Below are 23,670 nucleotides of genomic sequence, written 5' to 3'. Positions count from 1 at the left end.
AGTCATGTGTGTTTTTATGGTCATCACTCACTCACTGCTAAGTTTGTCAAGGTGTATAGCTACAGTATCTGCTACAAATCTGTAGCAAACGTTATGAATTTCCCACCTAAGAAACATATGGTTCTCAGAACAGTATGTGCTAACTGGGTGTCCTGCATCATTCACAGAACATTGTGGGAAGGTTGTATGCAAAATTACTATAGGACTACCACGCTTTCACCAAGGTCTCGGAAACATAGGGTTCTCAGAACGTTATGTGTTAGCTGGGTAGTCTTATTGTAGTGTGACGCTGTACAGCCAATTGAATTTCCCACTCTTATAGATTACTTGTCTTGATCTAAACACCTCCCCCAACACAGCTGAAGGCCTCATGTGTGCTCAGCTGGGCCATATTTGGGAGCTGAGAGGCTGAATGAGGACTTGTGAAAGTTGGCTGTTACATCCGTAGATATTCTCAAATGACATCCAAGTGGCTAGCAGCTGGTTGTATTATTCTCCATATTGTACACAGATGGGACGGTTGAGGTCAGACTGTGGTCCATGTTCTCTCTGTCTGTCTGCTGACTGATCGTGGGTTACTGACCACAAACAGTCTTCAGGCTTTCACCTAGTTTGATTTCCAGGTGGGCCTCAAAGGCTCTCAAACAACATCCAGTCCCTCTGGCATCAAAATGGTTAATTAAAACCAATACAAAATTAAACTCTTTAAAGGGGCAATCAGCAGTTGATGCATCCATTTTTGGACATATTATTTAATGACATGTACTCATTGATTCTTGAAGAATATAACTTATAAATGCCTCATGAGCTTAGTTCAACTGTCGTACCCCATCAGAACCCAAAATATAAGCTTTGTTTTACTCCAAAGTTTGTAAACAAAGTAAATGTAAACAAACACTATATAGCCTTAAAGCATGGTTTACACTATACATTTGATATCGTGGATGGTCAGTCCTTAAATCCATAGCTCTGTCTATGAATTTGAGAGAGGTTACATTTCTCCAGCCCCATCCCACAGCTTCTTACCAAAACAGGGGTGGGGGGGACCCTTTTTTATTGTTTCTGTGATGTGGTGAGGTTGGACCCAGGTGCAGAGAAGAGACCAGACGTGGTTAAGGATAAACAGAAATACTTTACTGAGAAACAGTAGCCGCAGGATCACAGTACACTAGAAAAACACCAAACACTAAGTCTCAAACTCACTCAATAAACAAACAAAACGCACACGGTAAACAATTCAAGCTTCTGCAAAGAAACCACAGAAAACACACCTCTTTTAACAGGGACACAATCATGAAATAATAAGACACACCTGAGTCCAATAAAAGTCTCTCTGGTGCCAGGAGGAACCATGACAGTACCTGTTTGGAGAAAAAGGGACATGGGTGCAGTTTCTTGTTCTACTTGTTCCGCTGTGAAATGGCCACCCTGCTCCGGTGTCCGAGGCGTCCACCTCCACCACAAAGGGATGAGTCGGATCAGGATGAACGAGGATGGGTCCAGAGGTGAAACGTCCCTTGAGCTCCATGAATGCCCTGTCATCTTCGGGGTCCAGCAAAAACGGGTCTGGGACTTGCGGGTTAGGACCGTGAGAGGCTCTGCACCCGCACCAAAGTTGTATGTAAAACGCCTGTAAAATTTGGAAAACCCAAGGAACCGCTGGACCTGCTTGAGTGAGGTGGGACGGGGCCAGTTTGCGACCGCCTCAATCTTTACGGGGTCCATTTGGATGCCTGTGGTAGAGATAATGTGACCCAGGAAGGAATCCTGGGATACGTGGAACTCACACTTCTCTACCTTGACATATAGTTGGCTCTGCAGGAGGCGTCTCAGGACTTGGCGGACGTGCAGTATGTGTTCCGGAAGGGTCTTGGAGAAAATCAAGATGTCGTTGAGGTTAACAAAGACGAACCGATTCAACATATCCCTCAGGGTGTCATTGACCAATGCTTGAAAGACTTCTGGTGAGTTCGATAATCTGAAGGGCATGACTAAATACTCATTGTGGCCACTAGGGGTGTTAAAGGCAGTCTTCCATTCATCTCCCTCCCTGATTCTCACCAGATTGTAAGCGTTGCGGAGGTCCAGTTTGGTGAAGAATTGTGCCCCTTGGACCAACTCCAATGCGGAGGACATCAGGGATAGGGGGTAACAATTCTTGATTGTAATCTGGTTCAGCCCTCTGTAGTCGATGCAGGGATGCAGGCCTCCATTCTTCTTACATCCACCAGCAGGGGATGTAGAGGGGCGATTGAAACCCGCCTCCAGCGACTCCCGGATGTAATTGTCCATGACTGCTGCATTAGGGGTCGAGAGGGAATACAGACAACCCCGGGGTGCCTTTGTGCATGCGCCTGTCACGCTCCTGTGGGCTCAGACGTGTGCGACCCAGCTGTATGGGATCCTCCATGCTGGGCTCGGTGGCCTTGGGGTGCTCAGGAAACCGGAATCCCGGAGTGGGGTGTCAAAAGGGCGCTGTCTGCCCCGTTCCCGGTTGTCAATTCTGATTTCCAGTGTTTTCAGGGACTCGAGGTCCTCTCCCAGTTCCCGAGTGGACAGTTCATCTTTGATGGAGTTAGACAGACCCTGGTGGAAAGCGTGCCTCCGTATTCCACCCACTCCCGGCGGCGAGGATGCGGAACTCAATGGCCCCTTGGCGGAGGTTGAACAGTCGGCTGGCCACTTCTCGTCCGGCAGACTGGGTGGTTGAAGACTCGTTGCAGTGAAGGCTACTACAGATCTGCAAGATGGTGGCTGCTGTTCCCACACCGCCATTGCCCACGCCAGGGCCTTGCCCGAGAGTAGAGTGATGATGTAGGTGATCATGGCCTGATCGGTGTGGAACGAGGAGGACTGTAGCCCGAACACCAGAGTACACTGAGTGAGAAACCCCTTGCATCCTCCCGGGTGACCGTCATACCGCTCAGGGGCTGGGATCTTGGGCTCCCGGTGCAGGTTCCCTGGAGGAACCACAACGACGTCTGTAGCACTGGGCGATGAGACCTGGGCATTGGCTCCTCCTTGGTTGGGGGCATGCCATGGTTGGAGCGACTCAGCAATTGCCCGACGGTTCCCGGAGATTTGGGAGAGGTGTTCTTGCTGCCGTCCTAACAGTGCTCCTTGGTGGGCTACCACATTCCGGATCTGGGAGATCTCTGCTGGGTCCATGTTGTGGCAGAAGCTTGCTATGATGTGGTGAGGTTGGACCCAGGGCTTGGTGGTGGGGTGGGGGGTTACGGCCCCTTCGTTATTCTGTCTTCTAATACCTTGACAAGACCCTCAAGACAAGACCCTCAAGACAAGACCCAAGATATGGTTCCAATAAAAATGTTGGTTTAGATTGACTATGGTTCAAGGAAGCAACAGGAAGTCCAATAGTCTAAGTGTTAATATGGTGGGTTTATTATTGTTCTAAAACCTGTCCTGGTACTTTCATGGTAGCTTTATTTTTCTAAACATGTTTTATGTGTGTGTGTTCTCTTCCCAACAGGGATGCTATCCTGACCAGTACAGTGAACTGTGTCACCAGCTTCTTTTCAGGGTTCGCCATCTTCTCTGTGCTCGGCTACATGGCCTACAAACACGGAGTCAGGATAGAGGACGTGGCCACTGAAGGTGAAAGGAACCCTACTAGACATGCATACACACACACACACACACACACACACACACACACACACACACACACACACACACACACACACACACACACACACACACACACACACACACACACACACACACACAAGCAAGAACACGAACACGAACACGAACACACACACACACACACACACACACACACACACACACACACACACACACACACACACACACACACACACACACACACACACACACACAAGCAAGAACACGAACACACACACAATAAGTGGTGTGGAGGATGACATGTGTAACACAACCAGACCACACACACTCCAACAACACACCCAACTTCATTTAGAACCAGATTCATGACCAAACTGTCCACAGCATAGATACCTCATAAAACACAAAGAAAAAGATAGGAAGATAGACATGCCTTATTAGGAAACATACAGTACAAGGCTATATTGCAGGCTACCCACAGTATTCTCTTTTCCCTGGCCAGCCCCCAGAGAGTGCTGTGTTTGTATGGTGGATCCACCCAGGCTATGACTCAGCTAGGACAGACTCAACACATGAACAGTCCCTGAGAAGAGCGAGGGGAGTCACCTGGTCTAAGGGAGGACAGGATTCTGACAACACCCAACAGTCAGTCATCTACACACCATTTAGAGAGTTTCAAACCCAGTCAAAACATAAATTCATCATGGAACTAAACATTCCTCAAGCTTACTGTTACTGCTCACTAAATCAAACAACTTAAAATAAAGATTCACCCATTTTGAATGTTATATCGTTTTTGTGCGTCTATAAGCGATTTCATGTTTTCATGTATATCTGAGCTACTGCCATTCAAGCAGGCAGAAATACAGCCGGTATGACAAGTGATGCAAAAGTCTTCCTGCTTGTACGGCAATAGCTCAGATACACATGAAAACATGAAATGATCCCAGGAATCGATCAAACATCGCTCAGTGATGCACAAAAATGATATAACATTCAAAATGGGTGAATCATCCCTTTAAGAATGAGCAGCAATGTGCAATGCTTTTCATATAATTGATTGCAACAGTAGCTGAGAGGCTCTGGGGTTCAGATGGAATTGAAATACCAGAGAACATTTCAAACTGTTTTTTTAAGGCAAGCAGTTTCCAAGAAGTCACATAAATACTGGCCTGCTGTGGAGAGGGGTTGGCAGACATACAAAAAGAATGGGATCTGTTAAAAATCTGCTTTGCTTTCTAGTTCTTTTGTCTTCTACTTTCTACTGTCTCTAGTTGTCTGTCATTTCTTTGTCATCTTGTGTCCTCACTTCTCTGTCTTTCTCCATCCGCTCCTCCTTCTTTCACTTTCCTTTCCATTGTTAAACCATCTCTTATTTCCTCTAAAACGACCTTGTGGACAGGGTCAAGCTCAGGACAAGGAAGTTATATATCAACATCCCACCCAACAATATACTGTTTTATTTCAGCATCCCACCAAACAAGGCACCGTTTTATAGACTGATGGTAATCAGTTGGCTCTGGTGTGTCCTATCACAAGTGTCTCTATCTGTGTATCTGTGAGTGCAGGTGCAGGACTGGTGTTCATCATCTATCCTGAGGCCATCTCCACCCTGCCTGGATCTACCTTCTGGGCCATAGTATTCTTCATCATGCTGCTGACTCTGGGCATCGACAGCTCTGTGAGTTACTGGCTTTCCTCAGGGTTGAATGACTGCATGCTATGTACCACCACAGGGCACATATGGCTACTGACCTTTTGTTTCTATCTTATGGTGGGTTTATCTGATCTATCTAGTGGATTTATAGTATGTGAAGATTAGAATACTATATAATCTCCTCCACTCTATCTATCTATATCTGTCTTTCTGTCTCTCTCTCTCTCTCTCTCTCTCTCTCTCTCTCTCTCTCTCTCTCTTCTCTCTCCCTCTTCTGTCTCTCTCTCTCTGTCTCTCCCTGTCTCGCTCTCTCTCTATCTGTCCCTCTGTCTCTCTCTCTCTCTGTCTCTCTCTGTCCCTCTCGCTGTCCCTCGCTCTGTCTCTCTCTGCATTATTCTACTTTCCCATGGTTGCAGTGAGTGCTCTAGGTATTGTCCAGACTAGCAGCAGTGAGGGAAGGCAGTTGTTTTGACTGTTACCCAATAACCATGAAGCATGAGGTGGAAAACCACATGCACCGCAACCTGAAACACAGGAAAACTTTGTTCAGAGAGATTTACATTTTTCCTCATTCAATTTCTGTTACACAAGGTGATAATTTACTGTAAATGAAGAGAGAAATGAAATTCCACAGCAGGGGAACATTTTCTTTTACAGTAGTAGTCATGCCCAATGTAGCACTGCACTAAGAAAGCTAGGTCTGATCATTTATATTCTAGGCCAAAGGTATTCTGTTTGGGTGCGAAGACTGTGATTCTGTTACATTACTACTGTAGGCACTACGGTTTATGTGTTTGTCACTGAATCATCCTTCTGTCTGTCTGTCTGTCTGTCTGTCTGTCTGTCTGTCTGTCTGTCTGTCTGTCTGTCTGTCTGTCTGTCTGTCTGTCTGTCTGTCTGTCTGTCTGTCTGTCTGTCTGTCTGTCTGTCTGTCTGTCTGTCTGTCTGTCTGTCTGTCTGTCTGTCTGTCTGTCTTCTAGATGGGCGGTATGGAGGCGGTCATCACAGGACTGTCAGACGACTTCAAGATCCTGAAGAGGAACAGGAAGCTGTTCACCTTCGCCACGGCATTTGGAACCTTCCTTGTCGCGCTCTTCTGCATCACTAATGTGAGGTCACTTCCTGTTCCTCTGAGTCACATATGATTTTCATAGTTGTCATATGATTGCATAAATCAAACCAAAGAGACACAAGATAGAGTGTGCCTCTGTGATTTAGGTGGATTAGTCACAGGAAAGACAGAAAAGGGAAACCCCTGTCCAACCATGTGAAGTGCTGTTATTGACTGACTGGATAAGCTTTGTGTTTCATGCTTATCCTTGCCAGCTCACAGTAGTTAACTGCAGCCAGGTTGCCCTCAGTAACATCTGCAACAACCTTTTGACATTGTGTCTCTGTATCTGTCTCTCTCTCTCAGGGAGGTATATATGTGCTGACTTTGTTGGATAACTACGCGGCAGGGACCTCCATCTTGTTTGGGGTGCTGATTGAGGCCATTGGGGTGTCCTGGTTCTACGGTATGTATAATCGGTCCCCCTTAGCATAGTACAGAGGCACATACTAATGCTGACTTCTTACTGTGGTGAACCTGCTTATTTACTGTACCTTTCCTCATCCTCTTCTGTTGTTCATTAGAGCCCAGCCCTTTGTTCTGTCCATCCCTCCATCACCCCACCCTCCATCACCTCCTGCCCACAGTTGCCCTCTCCTGGCCTGCCCTCTCCTCCGCTGGGCTCTCTCAACCTCCCTAACTCCCTGGCATCTTCACTACCCAGGCCCTGCAGCTACACCTGACATTTACTGGCAGTGTAGAGACACCGTGCTTCCCTTCCTTAGACTGCCACCGTTAACCCCCTTTCTCCATCTCTCCCAATACTCCTCTTTCCATTTCTCCATACACTCTCTCCCTCCTCTTATCTTCTAGACTGCCTCTCTTCACTAATAGATCTCCATCTCTCCCAATACTCCTCTCCTCTGCTCCCTCTCCATGTCTTCAGCTTTCCATACACTCCCCTCCTTCCCTACACCTCCTGCCTTCTCCCTTCCTCCCTGCTCCCTTCCACTCCTCTCCATCCCTCCATACACTCCCATTGTCAGACAGTAGATTGCAGCCATCATAAAGTAGGCCACAGCCAGAGCCACACACAGACCACTGATGGGAGGCTAACTACTGACTGTCTCCCTTGGTGGGGGTCAGAGGAGAGGGAGGCAAGGAGGAGAGGCTAACTACTGACTCTCTCCCTTGGTGGGGGTCAGAGGAGAGGGAGGCAAGGAGGGGAGAATAACTACTGACTCTCTCCCTTGGTGGGGGTCAGAGGAGAGGCAGGCAAGGAGGGGGGGCTAACTACTGACTGTCTCCCTTGGTGGGGGACAGAGGAGAGGGAGGCAAGGAGGGGAGGCTAACTACTGACTCTCTCCCTTGGTGGGGGTCAGAGGAGAGGGAGGCAAGGAGGGGAGGCTAACTACTGACTGTCTCCCTTGGTGGGGGTCAGAGGAGAGGGAGGCAAGGAGGGGAGGCTAACTACTCACTGTCTCCCTTGGTGGGGGTCAGAGGAGAGGGAGGCTAACTACTGACTGTCTCCCTTGGTGGGGGACAGAGGAGAGGGAGGCAGGGAGGGGAGGCTAACTACTGACTGTCTCCCTTGGTGGGGGTCAGAGGAGAGGGAGGCTGGGAGGGGAGGCATGGGGGAGTCATAAGAGACTGCACAGTACAGTGTGTTTGTAATTGTCTGTTTAGCGGTTTGTGTTATTCATCCAATAGAAACTTGAATAAATGTGACAGGGTCATCCATAGTAGTACAGAACCCCTGGAGCAAATTAGGGTTAAGTGCCTTGCTTTAGGGCACATCAACAGACTTCTCACCTTGGGGATTTGAACTAGCAACCTTTCGGTTACAGGCCCAATACTCTAACCGCTAGGCTACCTAGCATGGGCATGTGTGAGGGAGAGTAGTGAATAATTATATGGTGTGTGAAGAGTTGTATGCAGTCTGTTTAGTGTTTTATGTATTGCACAGAGATAATACTGTACGTCGACAAGATGACTTGTGCTTTATCTTTAAACTACAGCCCACCAATGTACACCATGATTTATAGTCAGCATTAACTGTTGAAACTGAACCTCATGAGGAGGTGAGACAGACAGAGCACCCCAGATGCTGAGCTGTTGTCGGGAGGAGATAAAAGGAGAGGGTCTTCTTGTAGATGTTAACAAGCCTGGGCTGCCTTGATTAAGAAACATTATGCCCAAGCTATAGAAACATCATGGTTGTGTACCGAATGGCACCATATTCCCTATATAGTGTACTACTTTTGGTCAAAAGTAGTGTATTATATAGTGCCGTTTGGGACACGATCCATCTCCTTATAGGCAGACTTAACCCTGTGTGAAATTATAATATAACATACTTGGAAGGCTTAGAGACTTTTATGAAACAGATATCATTGAGCTGCATTTTTACTGCTGTGTGAACTCATAATTATACAAGAAATTGGAGTTGGGTGCCATGAAGCTCTTTGTCAGCCAATGCTCCACCTGTTAGGTATGGAAATTGATGAGAGGAGCGTTAGTTCTCCTGTGAACTTGAGACATCAGAAGCAAAGCGGACTGTGGGTCTGACCTGGGTGCAAATAGTATTTGCAAGTACGTTGAGTGTTGATTCAACCTTACCGTAGTGCCAGATGGGCAGGGTTTATACTTTCGGGACTATTGGTTGTATTGCACCGGGCAAGCTCAATCAAGCTCAGCTTCAGTGTTTGTAAGGAAACAAGTACTATTTGAACCCAGGTCTGCAGTGGGTTTATGGATCTGGTTCTGTGTGCGTGAGTTCAAGCCCTGGTCTTCTGCCCTGTGTTTCCTCTCCAGGCGTGGACCGCTTCAGTGAGGATATCGAGCGCATGATGGGCTTCAAGCCAGGTCTCTACTGGAGGCTGTGCTGGAAGTTTGTCAGCCCCACCTTCCTACTGGTGAGACCCCCGGGGGGCAAGAAAGGGCGGGTTGGGGGACTGGGGTGGGGCGGAAGCCTTTGGCATGGTGCTGGGGGTGGGGATGGGAGGGAAAAGTGCCTGACACAAGCCTAAGGTATTAAACATACTGTAGGAATCATGATCTAAGGTATGTCATTGTGCTTAAATGAGGAAATTCACAACAGAGGTTTCTTAATTGTTACTGGCTGCCATATACTGTACTATAGTCTTTTTAAACTCCTATTATGTGCCAGCAATTCGTAATTTTCCACAGGAAATATGTTTTCCTGTTACATTTTTTTAAAGGTTGTTCGCCTCCATGTTAGAAGTACTGTTTCTCCAAGAATAGATTAGCATCACATGAACTCTGCATGAAAACTGATTAAACTACAATATAACTACATTTGAACATCTTGGCCATACTGTTATAATCTCAACCCAGCTCAGCCAGAAGAGGACTGGGCCCCCCTCAGCCTGGTTCCTCTCTAGGTTTATTCCTAGGTTCCTGCCTTTCTAGGGTTTTTCCTAGCCACCGTGCTTCTACATCTGCTTTGCTTGCATGTTTGGGGTTTTAGGCTGGGTTTCTGTATAGCACTTTGTGACATCGGCTGATGTTAAAAGGGCTTTATAAATACATTTGATTGATTGATTGAACTACAACTTACTGAACATATTGATTTACAGAATGTTCAGTGCACTAGGAATTAGTTAAGGATGTGTAGGTCTCTATATTTTATAATATTAGAAATACGCTATGTCAATGAAGCACAGATACTGTATGGGTTTGTATAGATAGGGATTACCAAAAGCACATTATCTGTCTTGGTGGGAAATTATGTTATTCCCTTAATGCTTTTACATTGATTATGATCAGTCATAAGTCAATATTCTTCCTTCCATATGGGAAGTGTATATGTTTTATATGGCAAACAGGAAATAAAAAGAGCAGAGGAAGATTGAAAGCCAGGAAAAGAGGTAGATTAGATTGTAAACCAATACATCACCATGATCTTTAAACCTTATGTCTGAGGGGAGCTATCATTGTTTAGTTTTAATGTGTAGTGTATGCTACCATAGTTCTGCTAGCCTTACCTCCAGAAGCAAGGCAGAAACAGCAGATGTCAGGAAGATAGCACGCAACTTTGGCTGTTGCATAGATGGCATTTGTAGAAGAGGGACATAGAATAATGTTGTTGGCCTTTGATATTCAGTTGGAGATGAGGAAGAGACACTTCCCTGACCTTCCAGTGTTGTATTATAACTACTAGTGATGTTTGCTGCTCTCTGGGGCAACAGTTACAAAGCTACAGAGCTACAGTTCAATGGTGATGGGCCTCCAGTCTCTAGTCTACAGCAGCCAGGTGAACCAGAGTACTTACAGTGAAAGCCTATTACAGTATGTTCAAACCCCAGAGGGAGCAACCATGCCCTAATCTGTTCTATTCAACTCAATTTCATCTCTGCAATGCTTACATTTTTTGTCAAAATGAACAGTGGCGGAGTGGAGGAGGAGTATTCGTTATTTCTACAGAAGCTCTGTTTGATGTCTCGTTGGAAATATTATAACCACTCTGTTGTTTTTTCCCCTCTCCTTACTTTGTGGTGATAGCCAGCATCAAGACCTAGTGGATCTGTTGTTCCTCCTGTCCTCTGTTGATATGATGACCTAGCTAACCGTTCTGTTGTTTCCCCTGTCCTCAGTTTATATGGTGACCTAACTAACCGTTCTGTTGTTTCTCCTGTCCTCAGTTTATATGGTGACCTAGCTAACCGTTCTGTTGTTTCTCCTGTCCTTAGTTTATATGGTGACCTAGCTAACGGTTCTGTTGTTTCCCCTGTCCTCAGTTTATATGGTGACATAGCAAACCGTTCTGTTGTTTCTCCTGTCCTCAGTTTATATGGTGACCTAGCTAACCGTTCTGTTGTTTCTCCTGTCCTCAGTTTATATGGTGACCTAGCTAACGGTTCTGTTGTTTCTCCTGTCCTCAGTTTATATGGTGACCTAGCTAACGGTTCTGTTGTTTCTCCTGTCCTCAGTTTATATGGTGACCTAGCTAACCGTTCTGTTGTTTCTCCTGTCCTCAGTTTATATGGTGACCTAGCTAACGGTTCTGTTGTTTCTCCTGTCCTCATTTTATATGGTGACCTAGCTAACGGTTCTGTTGTTTCCCTGTCCTTAGTTTATATGGTGACCTAGCTAACGGTTCTGTTGTTTCTCCTGTCCTCATTTTATATGGTGACCTAGCTAACGGTTCTGTTGTTTCCCTGTCCTTAGTTTATATGGTGACCTAGCTAACGGTTCTGTTGTTTCCCTGTCCTTAGTTTATATGGTGACCTAGCTAACCGTTCTGTTGTTTCTCCTGTCCTCAGTTTATATGGTGACCTAGCTAACGGTTCTGTTGTTTCTCCTGTCCTCAGTTTATATGATGACCTAGCTAACGGTTCTGTTGTTTCTCCTCTCCTCTGTTTATATGGTGACCTAGCAACTGTTCTGTTGTTTCTCCTGTCCTCAGTTTATATGGTGACCTAGCTAACGGTTCTGTTGTTTCTCCTGTCCTCAGTTTATATGGTGAGCTAGCTAACGGTTCTGTTGTTTCTCCTGTCCTCAGTTTATATGGTGAGCTAGCTAACGGTTCTGTTGTTTCTCCTGCCCTCAGTTTATATGGTGAGCTAGCTAACGGTTCTGTTGTTTCTCCTGTCCTCAGTTTGTATGATGACCTAGCTAACCATTCTGTTTTTACACCTGTCCTCAGTTTATATGGTGACATAGCAAACCGTTCTGTTGTTTCTCCTGTCCTCAGTTTATATGGTGACCTAGCTAACCGTTCTGTTGTTTCCCCTGTCCTCAGTTTATATGATGACCTAGCTAACGGTTCTGTTGTTTTCCCTGTCCTTAGTTTATATGGTGAGCTAGCTAACCGTTTTGTTGTTTCTCCTGTCCTCAGTTTATATGGTGACCTAGCTAACGGTTCTGTTGTTTCTCCTGTCCTCAGTGTATATGGTGACCTAGCTAACCGTTCCGTTGTTTCTCCTGCCCTCAGTTTATATGGTGACCTAGCTAACGGTTCTGTTGTTTCTCCTGTCCTCAGTTTGTATGATGACCTAGCTAACCGTTCTGTTTTTACACCTGTCCTCTGTTTATATGTGACCTAGCTAACCGTTCTGTTGTTTCTCCTGTCCTCAGTTTATATGGTGACCTAACTAACCGTTCTGTTGTTTCTCCTGTCCTTAGTTTGTATGGTAACCTAGCTAACGGTTCTGTTGTTTCTCCTGTCCTCAGTTTATATGGTGACCTAGCTAACAGTTCTGTTGTTTCTCCTGTCCCCAGTTTATATGGTGACCTATATGGTTCTGTTGTTTCTCCTGTCCTCAGTTTATATGGTGACCTAGCTAACGCTTCTGTTGTTTCTCCTGTCCTCAGTTTGTATGATGACCTAGCTAACGGTTCTGTTGTTTCTCCTGTCCTCAGTTTATATGGTGAGCTAGCTAACGGTTCTGTTGTTTCTCCTATCCTCCGTTTATATGGTGAGCTAGCTAACAGTTCTGTTGTTTCTCCTGTCCTCAGTTTATATGATGACCTAGCTAACGGTTCTGTTGTTTCTCCTGTCCTCAGTTTATATGGTGACCTAGCTAACGGTTCTCTTGTTTCTCCTGTCCTCAGTTTGTATGATGACCTAGCTAACCGTTCTGTTGTTTCTCTTGTCCTCAGTTTATATGGTGACCTAGCTAACGGTTCTGTTGTTTCTCCTGTCCCCAGTTTATATGGTGACCTAGCTAACGGTTCTGTTGTTTCTCCTGTCCTCAGTTTGTATGATGACCTAGCTAACCGTTCTGTTGTTTCTCCTGTCCTCAGTTTATATGGTGACCTAGCTAACGGTTCTGTTGTTTCTCCTGTCCTCAGTTTGTATGATGACCTAGCTAACAGTTCTGTTGTTTCTCCTGTCCTCAGTTTGTATGATGACCTAGCTATCTGTTCTGTTGTTTCTCTCCTCTCCCCAGGTCGTGGTGATAGCCAGCATCGTGACGTCCACGGGCCTGAGTTATGATGACTATGTCTTTCCTTCATGGTCCAATGTGATTGGCTGGGGCGTAGCTCTGTCCTCCATGATGTTTGTGCCCATCTACGCCATCTACAAGTTCCTCAGTATGCCAGGGACATTCAAACAGGTCTGTGGAAAAACAAATCCCTCTCATCTGCATAGTTGTTGTTTATATAATGTAAAGATAACCTTAGATCGATTTGATTTGATTTATTAGGATGCCCATTAGCCAACGCCAATGGCGACAGCTAGTCTTACTGTGGTCCGACATATATCATAAAAGACATTACAGACAAAAGACTTTACAATTTACATACATGTAAAAACATTAACCTCTACGGGATCGGTGTCAACGGTTGTTGCTCATATGCAATAATGTGACTAGAAAATGTTGTATACAACAGCCAACTTTCCGGAACATAGACATGTCTTATATGGGCAGAAAGCTGAAATTCTTGTTAATCTAACTGCAGTGTCCAATTTACAGTAGCTATTACAGAAAAAACGACCATTCTATTGTTCGAGGATAGTGCACAACAACAAAACACTGGTTTGAGACATTCACCTCTGAAGGTAAATAATGTACTTACATTCAGTAATCTTGCTCTGATTTGTCATGCTGAGGGTCCCAGAGATAAAATGCGACTCACCACTTGGATTCGGTCTTATGTAGCAACATTTGAATTTCTGTTTTTTACATTGGATAAAAGTAGAGATTTAGAGATCCAAAATGGTATATCATACTCTGCATTTGAGGAAACAATGGGAAAGTAATTCTGCTTTGAAAGTTGATCAACTTGTAAACTCACTTTTGAGAAAACCGTCGTTCAATGTTTTGGTGCTACTATTGGAGAGCCCTTCTTTGTCTACACCCATTCAACATTGTTCATACCCTCTTAAGCCTTAGCCCCACCAATCTCTTTAAGGGTTGATCCGTGCGTTCTGTACTAACTTGCCAACAACTTCCAGACATCTGAGAGAGAGAACAGCTCATTGAACATTACTCGCCCTATTGCTCTGTCTGTGGTTTCGCGTTCAGAGTGCACACTGGATGCTCTGGCCAATAAGTAGGATTGGTACGAAAGCTCTGACCTCACAACTACAGTCAAGCATCCAAGCTAACTGGCTAACATTGGCTAGCTTCTTCCAGACACATAATGAGAGAACACTGACCATTTTACTCACCCTAGCAGAGCTGGTTAGGTTTTTTTCATGTTATCCAGAGCGTTGGTGACTAACTGTGCTGCTGGCAACAATTGAAATACGCTTTGTTGCCGACGTTTACTGACACCGGACATATTCAACAGGTGTGGAGCGTTCAAAAATGCATCAGTTTTTCTGCGCTCTGGCACACTAAGATGAGAGTCTTTTGTTAAGAAATGTAGCTAGATAGCTAGCTAGGTATACAATGAATCCCAATGCATGACGTAACGTTAGTTAGCGAGCCAGCCATGTAACGTTAGCTAGCTAGCTAACAATACACTTTAACTTGAAATGAAAATACTTTGTCAAAATTAGAGTAGGGTCTTTTGTTAAGATATGTAGCTAGCTAGCTAGCAAGCTAAACAATGGACCATAATCAGAACTCATGACGTTACTACCCTGCATGAATCTGCAGGTAGCTAACCAACCAGGTTCTATGGCTATAACTAGTCAAGCAAATGAGATACGAAGAATAAGATCATACACTTAATTTTAGCTAGCGACCCAGCCAGCTAACGTTAGCTAGCTAACAGTTCACTTTCTGTCAAACATGTAATATCTGAAAATCTTACCAGTATACATCATGGTTGGACGTGTCTCCTGTCTGATGCCATGCATGGTTGCCTTAGTTTGACAGTGTAATCCAGACTGGTGTTTTCTCTATCTCCTTAGCTATCATGCTCGGATTCCACTGATTTCTAAACTCGGTCTTCCAGAAAGTGGAGAGCATACACATATTGTTAGCTAGCGAGCCAGCCAGCTAACGTTAGCTAGCTAACAGTACACTTTAACTTGACATTAGCTTTATTCAGTTGTACAACATGATAAAAATTACCTAAACATACTGACCAGCTCCAGTAGACAGACGTGGGCTATATGGTAGACCCAAATCCAACTCTCGGCATGTCCAGCCCACTCATTATCTCAAGTAAATCATGACTAACGGGAAGGTTGCTCACTTTTTCTGTGGCTAAACCAACTAGGCTCGTAATTTAACAATTGTATTAATATTTACAGATGGCATACAAGTTTGATATTAAGGCACATGAAAGTTCACGTTTGAGAAGGCATTTCTGCCAAAAAACGCATTTTGCTAAAAAAAAAATATTTTTGATGTTCAAACAGCTCCCTTGTGAAGTCGTGACTTGCGACATACGCATAGTTTCCTGAATCGGGTCACAAATGTAGTGTAGTTTTGTTTGAAAAAAATCGATTTTGATATTCAAATGTAGGAACTGGGTTCTATAGTTTGACCCCACTGCTGTGTCTGGCTCCACACCCACCCTGCCGGGCCATCTTGATGTGTCTTTTCTGTTGGGGAGCTAATGATCCATCATGTATGACATTCCTGGGAGTGTGTAAACTTCAATTTTTTATTTCCATAGCATTTTTGTATGTTCTCTATAGTTATGTACTTGAAAATGTATAAATTGACCAATTCGGCACATTTTGGCAAACTCCTGGCAGAATTGATGCAAAATCTTGTATAGTGAGGTAATTCTTCTCTGGATCAGTCTGAAACTTTGCACACACACTGCTGCCATCTTGTGGACACAATCGAAATGACACATAGGCTACTATCTTAATGTATGGCCTTTCTCTTGCATCTAAAAGATTATGGAACCAAAAAATAAATAGAAAAAGCATGTTTTTTTGTTTGTATTATCTTTTACCTGATCTAATGTGTTATATTCTCCAACATTAATTTCACATTTCCACAAACTTCCAAGTGTTTCCTTTCAAATGGCTCCCGAGTGGCGCAGCGGTCTAAAGCACTGCATCTCAGTGCTAGAGGCGTTAATACAGTCCCTGGTTTGATTCCAGGCTATATCACAACCGGCTGTGATTGAGAGTCCCATAGGGCAGTGCACAATTGGCCCAGCATTGTCCGGGTTTGGCCGGGGTAGGCCGTCATTGTAAATAAGAATTTGTTCTTAACTGACTTGCCTAGTTAAATAAAGGTTAAATAAAAAATTATAAAAAATGTTATCAAGAATATGCATATCCTTGCTTCAGGTTCTGAGCTACAGGTAGTTAGATTTGGGTATATAATTTTAGGCGAAAAAGGGTCCAATCCTTAGGAGGTTTTAACATGTAGTGTGTTAATGTTGGCAGGTACAGTATGTACTGTAGCTTGAAGTCATGTAACTTGAAAGCTGTGGTAAATAGCAACCTCTTATCTGTATCCCAGCGGTCAAAACTGGTTGAAATGCCATCCTTATAACCAGATTATGATGTCATTTCAACCAGGGTTTCCCCCCTGGAATAGTATGTGTTTATTTTATGCAAAGATACTCTTAGATCAGTGGCAGGCATTTAGCTTGGAGTCTTCACGGCTTGACATTGAATTGACTCATAAACTGACTTTTTCCTTTTCAATGGTTGATGGTTGATGATGTCAATACTTTTGGGACGCTGGTTAGAGATCTTGAGGGTTCAAAGCCTGAACAGTGTACAGTACAATCATAAAAACAACATTCCACAGCTTTGATTATCTTCCTGAGCAGTAAACAGTGTTACCTTGTGTTTTCTTACTCACTCCTCGTGGCATTTCCTTCTGATATCCTGGCAGTGTTTAGACTCCTTCCGTGACTATCTCCCATGCTTTTCCTCCAGCTGAGATCACAGTCTACGGTTATTACACCAAGTGCGCTCAGTCAGATATGAGGAAGGGGGCAATCTGGAACAGACATCAGAGGTCATGCAGTACACACTACAGTACAGTGTACATCCAGTCCAGCCTGATCACATCAGAATCAGAAAGCTGTTCGACATATTTGAGCTATCTCGAAGTTCCTTATCTATAGAAGAAATGGTGGATCTATAGAATAAACTGTGACCATAGATTAAAGCGCTAGTTTATTACAAGCTTCAAGATCCTATCTCTTGTGCTTTGGACAATGTGCATCTAAACTCTTTGGATTCTGTTTTATGCAGTGTAAAACTATGTGTTTATTGTAAGGTATGAGTTATGTAATATAACGTACTGTAATGGTTTATTTTCAGAGGATAGCCTACTGCATCACACCAGAACACGAACATCATCTGGTGGCGGAGGGAGCTACCATCAGACAGTTCACGGTGAGTACAGATGTTGGATCTTAATTTGAGCCAGTGTGCTAGAGCAGGAAAATAATCCTGCAGCAACAGGACATTTGAATTATTATGTGTATTATAATGAATGGACATTTTTGTAGGGGTTGATATATTTTTCATTATGGCAAATTAAGTGACATTTTAAGGTGAAAATGAAAAACTTTAGAAACCTTTTTAAAACTCAATTTGATCACTCTTTTGTTGCTGACAATTTTCTTGCACAGCAGGAAATGCAGACTTGTAGTGTGTTTAAGGTTCTACATCTGTAAGGGCTGGAAAACAGAGAGGTATAGTGGAGGTAGACAGAGTGATGACCAGAATGGAAAACTATGAATGTGACATCTAATGATGCTCCATACTGCATTGGCAATGAAGCTTTATCAAATTCACCCTTTTCTATTTCAGCTCAAGCACTGGTTGGCTATCTGACAACCTGATGTCACCCAACCTTCCCCACTACTCACAATTCCGGGGTGTTGGAGTCATTGTGTTTCGACGGCAGATGTTCCTGCTGCTGAGCCTCCTGCTACTGGAGGATGGACAGGGAAAACGCCATGCTCCTTTCTGCCTCTCTGTGTTCTGTTGGTTCTGACCCAACCTGCGACCTGCCATCCCCTCTTTTCCACTCCGCCCCTCATCTCCTTCTCTCTATGTCGAGTGACTACAGATTCTCTCATCAACCTCTGCCTACAGAGTCAACCCAGTATCCTCCATGTTTTTTATTTTTAAATTTTTCTTTTTATTTAAAACTTTATACCATGTGACATCGTCATCATCGTCATTTTTTTAAATGTATACAACTCATAAGATGGAGACATTCCATGCAGAGCATCTACAGGTGTTTTCTGTGTTCATGGACACAATTATTGTTTTTCATATCATTCGTTTTTTTACATGTTTTTTTTACGATGACTGTTGTTCTGTGTTCATTAGTTATACATGGGTTAGACACTTAAACCATGTCAGAAAGTACCAAATGACCACTTCTGTCATCATGTATACTCTAGGCAGGGGGAGACAAACATGACTTACATTGCTTTTTATCTTCTTGATTCTTTTCAAAGAGGACCCTCAAGCTTTTAGGTGAATGAGAAAGGGAAGAAATCTAGTTTCATTGCCCTCTTTGTATGTCTGACTGAGTAGGTCTCCAGTCACTACTCTAGATAACAGCAGCTCAACTGTGTCAGTGCCTTATCGAGCTAGACACTTCAGAACCTGCCAATGTTTTCATTGGTCCATCCAGAAAGGTAAATGTTTTCATTGGTCCATACAGAAAGGTAAATGTTTTCATTGGTCCATACAGAAAGGTAAATGTTTTCATTGGTCCATACAGAAAGGTTTTACCCGACGACTCAGGAATCCTCCTGCAGATCAGAGCTCGTGGATGATAGATACACTTTATGGTTACCAACATACGTTATTAATTCAGTTTGAATGACAATGTGCTTTAGATATTCATCTTACAGCAGTAGAGGTTTTTCCCAGTTGCCTTCTCCATCTTTTGAAACCTTCCTGAAACAGATGTGAAGCTTTTGTCACCTGTCTCACAGAAAAGGGAACAATTTATGTTGAGACTCAGAAATGTTTTGTCTTGCAAGTGGTCGTCCTTATGCTTTCCACATGGCCTTTACACAGAGTAGAGGTCTACATTGTCCTGCTATGGTTACTAATGGTACTGTGTGTACCAACTTTAATGTGTTGCATAGTACTAGCATATTTGTGCCCTTGATCCAATGATTTTACCTTCACTGTGCTTGTGGATAAACAGTAGTAATTGAACAGTGGTGAAGACACAAAGGGAGGCTTTGATTAAATGAAGTTGAATCCAGCACTTGAAAGAAGTCTTTAACAGAAATACTTGTTTCAGTTTTCTATGGATAGGTAAGCACTCTTAGTGTTTTAGGGAATGTTTTCAGGCCTGCAAGAAATGCCCTGTTTTATCAAAAGCTTAACTGAATTACAGCACTAACACAGGTAGACTCAACAAAACAAGTGACGTTTCTTTACTTTTTATATAATGTTCTCTTTGTTATGTTGCATCTTTCCAATGCATTGTTTTGTGGTCCATATGGGTGAGGGAAATCAGGAGCTTCTCCTTCAAAGAGTGTGTGTGTGTGTGTGTGTGTGTGTGTGTGTGTGTGTGTGTGTGTGTGTGTGTGTGTGTGTGTGTGTGTGTGTGTGTGTGTGTGTGTGTGTGTGTGGGTGTGTGTGTGTGTGTGTGTGTGTGGATAGATAGTGTATTTTAAGTTTGAAATGCCTCATTCATTGTACAAGGATTGTTATGTTAAATAGTTTATGGTGTCTTTATATGTTACATTGGCATCTGTTGAAGCCTATTTTTTGTCAAACTTGACTTAAAGAAAATTCACCACCAAGGAAGTGCCAAAATGTTCACCCCTTTTTTTTTAGAGACGTCTGCTGTTTTTGTCTTTCGTTTTTGTTTTGTTCTGTTTCTCTATTTATTGAAATGGAGTTGAAATGTAATAGATTTTTTTTTAAATTGTGAAATAACATTAATGGCAGGAAGCAAGCCACACACAAAAATTATATTGTATGTGGAGTATAAGATATGGAAAAATATATAAATATATTCTTTTGTTATATATCTAATCTTGTATTTATCAAATTGTTTATAAACGAAACGTGAATGTAAAGTATTTTAAACGTAACTGTCCACTGTTACTGTTATATCATTGTGTTTGATGTAGGTAAGATTAATCTATTTACAGATGTATTCTCCAGTGTAACCGGGGTAACTTTGCAACGTGAATGTAGAGCCCTGGCATTACCTGAGCTAAGTTTACAGAACACTGTGTACAATACAAAAGTCCTGTTGAACGTGAGTGACAACTATATATGAAGAAGTCAAAATATGCACACTATTATAATAAAGAGTTCTTCTACACACACAGATGGGGGTATAAGCATTGATTTATTGTTGGAAGAATGGGATTATAAGCTTCTGTGAATGGAATTGAATTCCCGGTCCATTGTGTTGTGTTCGAGAGGGTAGACTGTACAGTATCCAAAGGATGAATGCATGGGGCTTAGATAATAGAGGAACCAGAAAGGGGGGATGTTTGGAGCTCTGATGAGGGAAAGGGGATTCTTCTTCTGGAAGGGACCATCTACATACGTTTCTCACTCTCTCTCCCTCTGTCTCTCTCTCTCTCTCTCTCTCTCTCCACTGATTCAGCAAGTGTTGCATAATTGTACTTCAACAGAAGAAAGAAATGTACTTCTGTTTTCACTGCTGGAGGCTCCAGCTCCATGCATCATGCGTTTATTCTGAGTTCTTTTTTGAAGTAAAGCTATGTGGGAATTGTATTGTTTATGTTTCGTCAGGATATATATTCTGCAGCGTTGACTGACACAGATACAGCGAAGCATCTCTGCCGGTGCAAAAACATTGCATATTCACAGCTATAGAGAGTAATGCAGGTTCCTTAAATGTATTTTTCAATTTTTGTCTCAGCAACAAGTGAAGGATATACAGTACAAAGAGAAGCTAATGGCAATAGCTTTATACAGAGGTGAATCATTTATAACAACAACAAAGCCTATTCATTTCTCTCACCTTACACAGACTGATGCAAATCAAATGTTATTTGTCACATGCGTCGAATATGTTGTATAGCGTGAAACGCTTACCTTAACCAACAATGCAGAGTTAAAAAAAAAAGTATGACAACTTTTGCTAAATAAACTAAAGGAAAAATAGTAATACAATAAAAATGACAATAACGAGTTAGTCAAACAAATCTCACATCTCACATCCATCAGATCTAGTATCCATGATTCAAAGGCATCGGAATCACTGTATATGATACAGAGTTTTAGCACTCTCCACATATAATATGAAGTTAACAGATGCTTAGTGTGTGGTGAGCCAAATAGCAATTTAACAGCACGGTTGATGCTGCTCTTTGACAATATTTTGACAGTGTTCTCCTCTGTTTCTGCTGAGCGAGGATTTCTCATTGCAGTACTGTAGCTAACTGTTGCATTCTGCTGTCATGTCTCTTTTCTCTTCATGTGCGGCTGCTCTGTGCCCATGTCATACCCCACACCACACAGGCCACCACACAATGACCAAAGCTTTGTGCCACTGTCCCTGAGCTCCGCTCTGCTGTCGGCTGAGTGGCCGGCTATGCTGCTATTGTTTTTAATCAGCAGCAGGTGTGGGATCCAGAACAGTACATAATCCTTGTCTGTTTCTCCTGCATGCCTATTGCCAAACTGCTCTATGGTATTAATGCACACATTTCTGGAGGGATCCCCAAAAGCTATTACATGTGACTGTGCAGTGCTTTTTAAGACTCTCTCTTTCTCTAGCTCTCCCCTCTCTCTTTTTATCTCTCTCTCCCCAACTGTCTCTCGATCTTCTATCTCCCTCCTCTCTCTCTTTCTCTCTCTCTGTACCTGTCCCCCTCTCTCTCTTTCTCTCTTTCTCTCTCTCCCTGTCCCCTTTCTCTCTCTCTTTCTGAACAGCTCACACCTACAGAGACTGACTACAGGCCTTTCTTGTCTTTTTGCTGTTGCTAATTCATTGACCTAATTAGATCCTATTCAATTAACAACATCCAATGTTCTAGTTTAGCCTGAGAACAAAACTAAACAATTACTAGAAAAATGGAATACCCACATGTAGAGTTCCACCCAGATATTCTCCTTATGATACTGTACGACTACATCTTCCATCATGTAGATGCCATTAATGGAACTGTGTTAATGTGGTTGAAAACTGTTCATAGGGAGTCATGGTACAGTAGTTATATCTAACACAGTACAGTAGTTATGACTGACACAGTACAGTAGTTATATCTAACACAGTACAGTAGATATATCTAACACAGTACAGTAGTTATATCTAACACAGTAGAGTAGTTATGACTGACACAGTACAGTAGTTATATCTAACACAGTACAGTAGTTATATCTAACACAGTACAGTAGTTATGTCTAACACAGTACAGTAGTTATATCTAACACAGTACAGTAGTTATATCTAACACAGTATAGTAGTTATATCTAACACAGTACAGTAGTTATGACTGACATAGTACAGTAGTTATATCTAACACAGTACAGTAGTTATGACTGACACAGTACAGTAGTTATATCTAACACAGTACAGTAGTTATATCTAACTCAGTACAGTAGTTATACCTAATACAGTACAGTAGTTATATCTAACACAGTACAGTAGTTATGACTGACACAGTACAGTAGTTATATCTAACACAGTACAGTAGTTATATCTAACACAGTACAGTAGTTATATCTAACACAGTACAGTAGTTATGACTGACACAGTACAGTAGTTATATCTAACACAGTACAGTAGTTATGTCTAACACAGTACAGTAGTTATGACTGACACAGTACAGTAGTTATATCTAACACAGTACAGTAGTTATACCTAACACAGAACAGTAGTTATATATAACACAGTACAGTAGTTATATCTAACACAGTACAGTAGTTATATCTAACACAGTACAGTAGTTATATCTAACACAGTACAGTAGTTATGACTGACATAGTACAGTAGTTATATATAACACAGTACAGTAGTTATATCTAACACAGTACAGTAGTTATACCTAAGACAGTACAGTAGTTATATCTAACACAGTACAGTAGTTATACCTAATACAGTACAGTAGTTATGACTGACACAGTACAGTAGTTATGACTGACACAATAGAGTAGTTATATCTAACACAGTACAGTAGTTATATCTAACTCAGTACAGTAGTTATATCTAACACAGAACAGTAGTTATGACTGACACAGTACAGCAGTTATATCTAACACAGTACAGTAGTTATATCTAACACAGTACAGTAGTTATATCTAACACAGTACAGTAGTTATGTCTAACACAGTACAATAGTTATTTCTAACACAGTACAGTAGTTATATCTAACACAGTACAGTAGTTATATCTAACACAGTACAGTAGTTATATCTGACACTGAACAGTAGTTATGTCTAACACAGTACAGTAGTTATATCTAACACAGTACAGTAGTTATATCTAACACAGTACAGTAGTTATATCTAACACAGTACAGTAGTTATATCTGACACTGAACA

General features: G+C 42.7%; 1 protein-coding gene across 1 annotated transcript in view; it reads left to right on the top strand.

Annotated features, from left to right (window-relative positions):
* The window catches only part of LOC106562417 (sodium-dependent noradrenaline transporter-like), a 72,845-nt gene extending 52,366 nt beyond the window's left edge, over positions 1 to 20,479 (top strand). The window contains exons 8-15 of the mRNA XM_045708623.2: positions 3,491 to 3,615; positions 5,175 to 5,287; positions 6,244 to 6,372; positions 6,681 to 6,780; positions 9,129 to 9,229; positions 13,229 to 13,396; positions 17,479 to 17,553; positions 17,974 to 20,479. Of these exons, the coding sequence (XP_045564579.1) occupies positions 3,491 to 3,615; positions 5,175 to 5,287; positions 6,244 to 6,372; positions 6,681 to 6,780; positions 9,129 to 9,229; positions 13,229 to 13,396; positions 17,479 to 17,553; positions 17,974 to 17,997 (835 nt within the window). The 3' untranslated portion in view covers positions 17,998 to 20,479. The remainder of the gene's footprint in view (positions 1 to 3,490; positions 3,616 to 5,174; positions 5,288 to 6,243; positions 6,373 to 6,680; positions 6,781 to 9,128; positions 9,230 to 13,228; positions 13,397 to 17,478; positions 17,554 to 17,973) is intronic.
* The last annotated feature ends 3,191 nt before the right edge of the window (positions 20,480 to 23,670 follow it).

Source organism: Salmo salar, chromosome 26 (assembly GCF_965601325.2).
Source record: "Salmo salar chromosome 26, fSalSal1, whole genome shotgun sequence".
Lineage (NCBI taxonomy): Eukaryota > Metazoa > Chordata > Actinopteri > Salmoniformes > Salmonidae > Salmo > Salmo salar.
The sequence above is the reverse complement of the archived record's forward strand: the minus strand, read 5'-3'. Positions and strand labels throughout refer to the sequence as shown.